The sequence below is a fragment of the Sinohyriopsis cumingii genome, chromosome 6 (assembly GCF_028554795.1).
Source record: "Sinohyriopsis cumingii isolate HCF-2022 chromosome 6, ASM2855479v2, whole genome shotgun sequence".
NCBI classification, from domain to species: Eukaryota; Metazoa; Mollusca; class Bivalvia; order Unionida; family Unionidae; genus Sinohyriopsis; species Sinohyriopsis cumingii.
In genome coordinates, this window is record NC_142966.1 from 52,352,136 (window position 1) to 52,362,163 (window position 10,028).

Genomic DNA, 10,028 nt, shown 5'->3' on the forward strand with positions numbered 1-10,028 from the left:
CCCAGCTTCGGACAAACATTACAGTATGGCGGCTGAGTACCATTACGTTTCACTGACAGAAGATGATGTTCCTGGTGGAAAATTACCTTATCCTTTGGTAGAAAGTCACTCAGTGGTGCAGCTGAAACGATGGTTACAGTGCAGAGATTTGACCATCAGTGGAAATCTAAGCGATTTGATCAAAAGGTATGTAAAATTCAGTGTGTATATACTGCATGCATTCGATGCTTCCAATATTGGCAATAGAACGGTTAAGTAGAACGAACATCGTGCCTATATAATGTTATCCCCACCAAAAAAAAATTTTAAAAAGTAAATAGACCACCAAAGCATCATGACTAGTTCGTTCTAAATGTAAGAGGTGAATTGATTTGTAAACAAAATGTTCATTACATTGAAAATCAGAGCAGCAATGCACGATATCGCCCCCCCCCCCCCCCCATTCATTTGGTCGCAGACACAAAATATTATTATCTTTTAACCGGCCGTGAGAACAAAGATATGTGACCTAGTAGTCTCTCTATCACACCAAGCCCTTATGTGCTTGTATCATTTCTGTATCAAAGGGCAATTCAATGATGAATTAGTTTGTTCAGTAATATGGGGTATTTGTTTCTGTCGGTTAGGTTCACAGGGTTTTTCCCGAGGTGTGGCGTGAACATTAAATTTTAAATAGTTATTTTGTTGTACTCTGTTATTATGATTATTATTATTATTATTCATCTATCTCTGCAGGGTCAGACAATGCATAGAAGCAGGAAATAGTCAGTCCATTTCTATATCTGTTGATGGTGGTAAATGGTATGATCTCAAACTGAAGAAACTTAAAGAGACTGAGACACAGCATCAAGACAAACCTAAAGCTTCTATTCCCCTTATCACAGGTTGGAATATTTTTCCTTCTGTTGATCGTCCTAAGCATTTTAATGCAGGACTTGTGCATCATCACATTATAGAATCAGTGCAGTTTACAGGACAAACCCAAAATACTGAAGAGAATGAGAACGATGATGATGTGCAGGACTTACATACAGCTAAACCTTTAAATAGAGAAAGAAACTATTTTAAAAGTGGCCACATACAGTCAATGAAAGACTGCGAGAAGAATGGCACATATTATTTAAAAGCTAAAGTCATGGCTTCTTATGTAATGAGTACTATGTACAATACAACACCAGCATACAGTCGGCGAACACCTCTGAAAGCTGTCACAGATCTGTTAAATGCTATTGAAAGCAACTCTATGTCATCATCAGAAAATATGTGGCAGTCCATCCTTTACAGGCAATATGCAGATTATGAACTAGATGCGGAATCAAAAGCACTTCTGTGTGAAAAAAGGAGTGCTCTTCTCCAAAACATTTTGTTACCAAGCAGCCCTTACCCACAGGAAATTGTAAAGGAGGAAGGAAGTGCCGAATGGTTTTTGGAGAGGGCTGTTAGGGTCACAGCCTCAGTGAGTAAGACTGTGTCAACAGCAAGCAACCCCCAGTCTGCTCGTTCCATTTTAAATAAAATTTTGTGGGAGGTGAAGGCTTTAAAGTCTTGTGCAATGTTATATGGAATAGAGAATGAAACAAATGCATTCACAGATTATTTAACTAAATCTAGAATGGAAACTGAAGGATTTTCTGCTGTGAAAACAGGATTATGGGTCAATTCCAAGTACCCAGAACTTGCTTGTAGTCCTGATGGATTAGTTGTAGATCCTGGAGAAGAAAATAAGTATGGACTGCTTGAAATAAAATGTCCACAGATTCTTCAGGGAAAAGATATTAGTTTGATGAACAATTAACCAAGAAGCAACAAAGTGGCTTCTGTCTGCGAAGATCCAACGGACATATCGAGTTAAGAAAAAATCACGCATATTACTTTCAAATTCAAACACAACTTGGTATAATGGGATTTAAATGGTGTGACTTTGTGGTATGGTGTGATATACATTTTGAAAAAATAAGAGTCCAATTTGACCAAAATTTTTGGGGATCACTTTCTGAAAAGTTAATTTCATTCCATCACAAATGGTTATGTCCAGAATTCTTTGAAATGAAGGCTGATGCAAAAGAGTTTGTGATAAATAGTCAGGACTGCAGGCAATTTATTTCATTTGGAAGAATCTTGACAGCAAGAGAACGATAATGAATCATCAATTTAATATCGTACAAGACGACTAATACAAATTTAAAATAAGTATGTATTTGTGTGAAAATGTTTAATGAGGTACAAGATGATATTTACATTGACATGTAGTGTGTGCATGTAACAGGCTGAAATGTGATTAACAATATTTTTTCATTTACTAGAAAAACCAAGATACACTGAAAAACCGAAATGCACATGTATTTACATGTTCTCTCTGTATATTTTCCTAGTTATAGCATGCGTCAATTGGTCATACTTTATTGGACAGGTTGATTGTTCCGGATGGGAGGTGGTTTGACTCTATGTATGTATACTACAATTCGCCATGTATAAGGTCTGTTGAATCAAGTATGACCGAGTGACATCATTACATGAATTGTGCTATAAATAGGAAAAAAGCAATTAATTCGTATCTAAATCACATAAATCATATTTTATTTCGCTTTATATTATTATTCAAACAAAAATAATAATTTTTGTGTGGAAACTGATATAGAGAGAACATGTAAATACATGTGTATTTCATTGTTTATAGTAACCCATATATTTTTGTTTTCAATAAAAGTAACATTATTGTTTTTTCATCAATGCTGCATGTTGCTCTTTATAATTGACAATTGTATTTTATAATCTGACACTGTATTTTCTATTGCGATTTATATGCCAATAAAATTAAATTGTACAAATATCAACTTCAACAATGATTTTTCATTTCTCATTCATGGCTGCCTGTAAATTACTGGAAGGTCATTGGCAGATACTCATTTGACAAGAGGTTCCTGGAAATTTACAAGACAACAAACAACATAAACAATTTGAGTTATTATTGGTTCCAGACTCAGTGGCATGGTCTTGTGCAATAAATGAAAGCTTTTCACTCTTTCGATTGCCCTTTCCACATGAATTTGATGTTTAGCCACATCTTTGGTTAGTGCTTCCTCTTGTGCAGTGAAAACCTTCCTGTCCCTTAGAAAGGGAGGAATGATAAGTTCAACTTGAATCTCATTAAAAATGTTCTTGATGTTAAAACCCCGATCTGCCATCACAACATCTCCAGGATTCAAATATTTTAAGAATCCAGATTTAAGTACAATTTCCTTGTCAGAAATGGACCCTTCAAATACACTGCTTACATACATGATTGCACCATTGGGGGCAACAGCTATGAGTACTTTGTAAGTTGAATGGGCTTTATAGCTGGAATAGAGGTTTTCTTGTCTTTGAAAATTGCTTGATCGCTGAACAAAAAGTTCTGTGCAATCAATTACACATCTTAAATTCTTGTATTTTTTAAAGGATCTTGGCATTTTTTCCTTTACACGGCATCTCTCTGCAAACATGAAATCTTTCAAGGGTAAAAACTGGGTGTACAAAAACTGGACCCATGTTGTTATAATATTTGACACAGTAGCCTTGCTAACACCAAATCTATAGGCTAGGTCCTGATTAACAAGCCCAAGTTTAAGACGCATCAATGTCATTAGTAAGGCATTTTTGGGTGACAGGCGACAATTTACACTAGAACTGACTTTCCATTTGCTGCCTTTGCTGTACCAATATTTCAAATGTTCGACAGCAGGGCTTATAAAGCTCCACAATGTCACGAGCTGGACCCATGACAAGCCTGTATAAAATTTACATTTCTGATCATCATCTTCAACTTCTGATATGTCAAAGTGGATATGGCAAATATGCTGCTGTATTTTTTTGGATATTTCTATTTCTCTGCTTGAAGTACTTGGTTATAGCAAATGAAGCTCAGATTTCAGCAGTTTGTTCTCATTTTGTAACAACTTGTTCTCTATTCTTGAACACACATCATGTGTATCCCTGGATATCACTGTCTGGCATCCAACATCTTGTGTGCATGGCATTTCACTCACAATGACACTGTCATATGTACTGTCATTATCATGAGAGCTGGTCATAAGTGGAATGGTATCAAGTTGTCTTGGAGAGTCCACATCTGCAAGAAGCATCACTGGGCTACAAGCCAAATCAAGCAGTGTTTGTGCTACATCCTGCGTGTTCAATTTCAGCTGCTTCTTAGTCGACCTATTTGTCTCTCTCTTTGGGTGGTTTTCTCTTGTTGCAGTAACGTTGAATCTGTAAAGAAAAACAAATCGGTAAAAGAAAGAATGGGATCAGAAATGGAAGACGTTATTCTAAAGTACACACACACACACACAAATCAGTGTGGGATCCAATAATGCATGTGGTACTCTAACTGCACAAGGTTATTACATCATCATAATAACTATAAAGTTTTGTGAAATACATGAAGCAATTAAGGTGTAGTCATAAAAAATGATGATAAGAAAAATGAATAGACAAATGGAAACTTATTTGGGTATCGCAATTCTTTTATATCAACAGGGTCTATTCGGAATGTAATCATGTACATGCCAATGAAACAAAGTGAAACAAATGATGTAAATAATATACGCACTAAAAAACGCCCACCCACATTGCAGGGTAATTTTATCACATGACACGTCTTAATAACATGTTATTATTCACATGCAGAGTTTCATTATGGCATGGTTATTTATTACACGTTTCTAAGGAAACGTTATGTCTTATGAGCAGTAGCCTTGGTATGTGTTACCTACATGTATACATAAACACTTACCTGTATAGGCGTTAAAGTCGCAGGCATTGGTTGGGTCTGGAATCGGGGCTCTTTTTCACATCCGGGCATTTTCAGTGCATAGTTACGACCGCCGAGGTGAAAATGACCGCCATTGTTCTAGTGACTTTAGGAACGTGTGGGTGACATCTATACAACATTTTAAAATATGCCTAAGATTTGCAATTATTGTTATAAACACAGTGTGGATAAATGTACATAGGTTGAAAAATACACAACTTTTAGTACTTATTAATCAAGGTTTAATAGGACAAATAAAGAATAATAATTATGGAAAAATATAAATTAATGAGAACTTTCAAAAAATAATTAGGATCACATTCACAAGCAATACAGACTGAAAATTTCAGATTTTGATATAGTTTAATTAAATAAAAATAGGTTTGAGAAAAAGGTGTTCAATTACTTCAACAAAATATTTTGTTAAAAAACAAACTTACCAGGTGTATCTGTAAGATAGTTGCAAATATCAGGCCAAGTCACTTCAGGCCATTTTGTTGGGTAATTTACCCAAATATTTGCTGGAAATTTATAAGGACAATCATTAATTTCCACAACTTTTAAGCTTCTGTAAATATTGTGCATTAGCATCGCTATCCAGCGTCTCTTTGTAAATGTAAGACATTGCAAAAACGGCCAACTGATCTTATGAACCTTGCATTTATATTCATTTTATAAATAAAAGTGTACAAAATACACAAACTATATAACAAACAGCCTTCAAACTGTCTTGATACTAATTGGCGTATATTGTCGTGTACACATGTACGTGACACGTACCGCAGGAGTCTGACGTTTTATCAATAAAGTACGGTAAATCTCTGACAACATGAAATCACCTGATCGGTAATATATTCTCTTTTCCTATTGTTTTTTTTTTTACCGTTCTTCTCTTAATCATTTTCATCATCATCATAATAAATAATACATCTCTCATATAAGGATCATATTTTCTTCTCCACTATTATTTTCTGTTATGAAAAAAATATCTGTAGAAACAACAGATAATCTTACAAGGTGGCAACCTCTAGAAAATCAATCAAACACATTGGTAGAATGGGTTACTTCCGTCTGGTGGATTCTAACAGAAAGGGTTTGTGACCGCAATGGTCAAAATAACGGTTAATTTGGTGGATTGGATTCATGTTGTTTTTGTTGTTGTTTTGGGGTTTAACGCCATTTTTCAGCACACGATAGGCTATGTATGGCGGCCAGTATTAATGGTGGAGGAAGAACCCGGGAAAATCCCGGGAAGAACCACCGACCCACGAGAAGCTACTGGCAAGCTTTCTCACATACCCACATTGCCCGAATCCGAGACTCGAACCCACGTAGACAGAGGTGAGATGGCAGTGATCCGTAACGGAGAGCGCTTTAGACCACTCGGCCACTCGGGGTCGATTGGATTCATGACATGATCGTCCGTGAGTAATGCGTACGTCACTGTCTTTTGAATGTATATGTGTAGTTTTTCAGTCTTCTTGCAATTCTGAAGCAATAAAAGACGCGTGAGAAAAGTCGAATCGAGCGGAGGGTTGTGGTCACGCTTGCACTCCTTGTGTTCATTTATATTACCGATAAGGTGATTTCATGTTGTCTGAGATTTCGTCATACTTTATTGATAAAACGTCAGACTCCTGTGCACGTACACACCACTACCACCCTTATCGACCTAAAATAAATTACGTCTATAACAATATTCAACAGAAACATTCATGGTTTTATATCCTGCTTTTACAGAAGACTATGCAGCACTTCCGAACAGAAAACAGAAATAATAAACAAAATACAGGTAAACTAAAATGGTTTGCATATCGAACATAAGTAACGCTACTGTACTGTTACTAAGCAATTGTTTTCACCTCCGCAATATGGCGGAAAGTAGGTCGCTAAGCTTGTGACGTCATGCCGACCCAACCTATAGGGTCGGGATGCTGCTCGCTGGGTCCATATCCACCAACGAAGTGAAGACACAGGCACTTGATTCTGTGGAAACTAATGCGTATACTCACTATATACACATTAGTTTCCACAGAATCAAGTGCCTGTGAGTGAAGAGTACAAATAAACGTGTCCTTTGTGACTTTTTCAACGTCGAAGTTTTCCCTTCCGCATGCTCTAACCCATCGACGACACCTGTCAAGATCTTTGTTTGGGTTTGGGAATGGAATGAAAGTAACTCCCTTCATGTGATTTTTATTTACATATGTAGAGTCACTACGGCAAATACCATAACAACAGTGTTTTACAACCATTATTGCTGCTTAAAAACAAATGTTATCGCTTAGAATACGATGAAAACAGCAATACAGTTTACTCACGGCTGATTCTATGTTTGTCCGAAAACAATATGGCTGTAGGCGCAATGCCTAGCGGGTAAATGACATCATAAGATATTTATAGCTGGCTGAACAACCCTATTCGATCTTTCTTCAGATTTTAACAATAACAACCTTACAAAGAATGGGCCTGCCCTATGGAATAAATGGACTGTATTTAAATGTACTGTTGGGTATACATTTTATCTGTCTCACAGAATATATATATATATATATATATATATATATATATATATATATATATATATATATATATATATATATTCTCTTCTAAACTGTGAAAATAATTGTTAAAAAGAGTTGCATTTTCCGTTTCAAGCTACATAAAGTAAGTCAATATATTCGTTGAACCTAAAATTTGGTAGAGAGTCTGTCAAGCACACGCTACAACCACGTTCGAAGTTTGGAATGGCATTTTCCCTTGGTTATTGTACTAGCTTTGGAATTTGACGAACACCAGATAATTGTAATATATACGATGGGGTTTGTTTTGGGGGTGAATGGGTTGGTGTTTTTCGAACGGCGCTTTTAGCATACTATTGGCTATAACGAATCCCCGATAACCGCCCAAGCTGACCACTGTATGTCATTTGGAAAGACATTTAGCTCTCATTTTCCCGCCATGATACAGCTAATAAGGTGTTAGCTATGATGTCGTAGCCTCAACTTAATTGTGTTGTGGTTGAGGCTACGGACTGACCCCATATCATGTAATGGAGCAAAAAATTTTATCACTAAAGTCAGAAAAACAAACAGTGTAGAAATCAACTACATAAGTATAATCATGTTGTGAAAGAAGTTTGGCTTATTTTGAATTTATTAAGCCCTTACACGATAAAATAAATTGGCATGGTTACTCTAACCTTATACTGTCCGCCATGACAGATAACGCGAGACTCTCGCCGTGACCCCTTTTCTACTTTAGGCTTGCCAAACCATATTTTGGATATTCTACGCTATATTATTATCAATCAAGTGCGAATAATCGCTTGTTGGTGGGTTTCAAAGTTACCGATAAACCGTATTTACTTTTAATGTGCAGAATTTCTGACCCAAACGGCGCCAAATTTTTACTACGATTTGTTTACATTTCCAAATAAGGCGTCAATGTCCTTATATGGCACACAAACAAACGAGGCTGAGAACGGAGTAATCATTATTTGAAATAATATGACGGACTATCTAAACGAAAATATCGGCTAAAAAAAGGTAAACGAGATTTTACAACTATTTCTACAATGATTTTCGATACCTCCGGTATTAAATAAGATGACTACTCAGTTTATTGGATTATATGCAAGGAATATGTTTAAAGTGTTATTATTAGGCTAAAAGAGCGCCGGGTGTGAATCACACCCGGCTTGCTCCATTAACACGTATGTGCTCATGTTAGTACCCTGTCCACGAGGTACGAGTAAGGGTACTAATATTAGTACTAATAAGGTGGTAAAGGTGCCGTTAAAAGAAAAACAAACAGGAAAAACAACCCTATCGTTTATTACAACGCTAATCATTTGCCTGGCATGTCGCATATATATTAAAAATATGCAATACTTCTCCAGTACATAATCATCAGTGAATGACATGTCAATCTAGTAATAGAAGCACAGCTTTTATGTCATTCAATGAGTTCCTCTCTCTCTCTCTCTCTCTCTCTCTCTCTCTCTCTCTCTCTCTCTCTCTCTCAGTAGTAATATAACAAATGGGATTGGAACTACTTAACGGCTCATTTTGGAATGATTTTTGTTCAAAGGTAGAATCATGCTGTAGAACACGGAGAATGAGAATTTTTCCTGAACATGTTCTAAAGCTTCTTCCACACAATTAAGAATGTCATAGTAACGTCGACACCAAGATATGAGTGTGGGTTTGGATATCGGTTATGTTAAAAAAAAAAAAAAAAAAAAAAAAAAAAACTGCACATGAGAATGGAGTTTTAGACATGGTTAGCTATGATCAGGCCTTAAGTACATCCTCTTGCACAAGAAAGATTATAAGTGGATCCTTAAATAATGTTTTTTGAGATACAATTTAAAACATTATAAATTAGTTTGAGTCAACATAAGTAGTGAATGGGGATACCCTAGCGTCAATGGGAATTAGCATTACAAAACCCCCTGGGACACTCTAGCGTCAATGGAAAATTAACATGGAGAAAAATCGTGGGACAATCTAGCGTCAAGGGAAATTAACATGGAGAAAAATCGTGGTACGGTTTAGCGTCAAAGGAATTTAAACAGGGTGGGACTTTATAGCGTCAAGGGAAATTGAACATGGGATTTTTTTTTTTTTAAATTTTTTTAAAAAAGGGGTAGGCAATTGAAAGGCTATCTCTTTTCGAGAAATATGGCTGGCCCTGAAAAGGGCCTTTGGGTTTATGTTAATATTAATAGTAACATAGATGGCATCTGTCACATCTTCTTCTTCTTCTTAAACTCCTTCTAACTGCCGGTCCATACACAAGTACCCTCTTGAGACATCCTTGTCTTTCTATGTAAACTCTCCTCATCCATTGACTAGTATCTGTCCTATCAACAACAGTCCACTTGGACCTGACATACATGAGCATGTCCGTCCTAAACATCATGGAAGACACAAGGGTGGATGACTCAACTGTGGTCCACATCTTGAAGCGACGAGAATAGGTGAATCAATGCAGTGAACTGCGCTTATTTATAGGTACAGGAAAGATTGAAACGGATTGAATTCATTCACCAATCCGAACACGCGTTACAAAATTCAGTCAGCTCGCATCCAATCCGAAGAGAGCAGTCTGTGATGTCACGTGGTCTATATAGATTCGTTAGCACTTGTGTGCAGTCAGTCTATGCGACAGTGATTCAACATGACGGAAACTCAGAAAACGATCCATTGGGGTGCACCAGCAGGGGAGACTG

General features: G+C 36.6%; 1 protein-coding gene and 1 pseudogene across 2 annotated transcripts; one reads left to right on the top strand and one right to left on the bottom strand.

Annotated features, from left to right (window-relative positions):
- The first annotated feature begins 25 nt into the window (after positions 1–25).
- On the top strand, positions 26–2,507 carry LOC149796935 (uncharacterized). Its single transcript, XM_089961618.1, has 2 exons — positions 26–186; positions 736–2,507. Exons 1-2 carry the CDS (start codon positions 26–28, stop codon positions 1,793–1,795), a joined length of 1,221 nt encoding a protein of 406 aa, XP_089817744.1. The 3' UTR covers positions 1,796–2,507.
- Positions 2,508–2,903: 396 nt separating this feature from the next.
- Positions 2,904–7,149, bottom strand: LOC149796936 (uncharacterized; annotated as a pseudogene). The gene is made up of 4 exons (XR_016421754.1): positions 7,114–7,149; positions 5,233–5,313; positions 4,775–4,921; positions 2,904–4,248 (listed from the first exon to the last, which is right to left on the bottom strand). The product of XR_016421754.1 is annotated as an uncharacterized LOC149796936 (transcript).
- Positions 7,150–10,028: the final 2,879 nt, after the last annotated feature.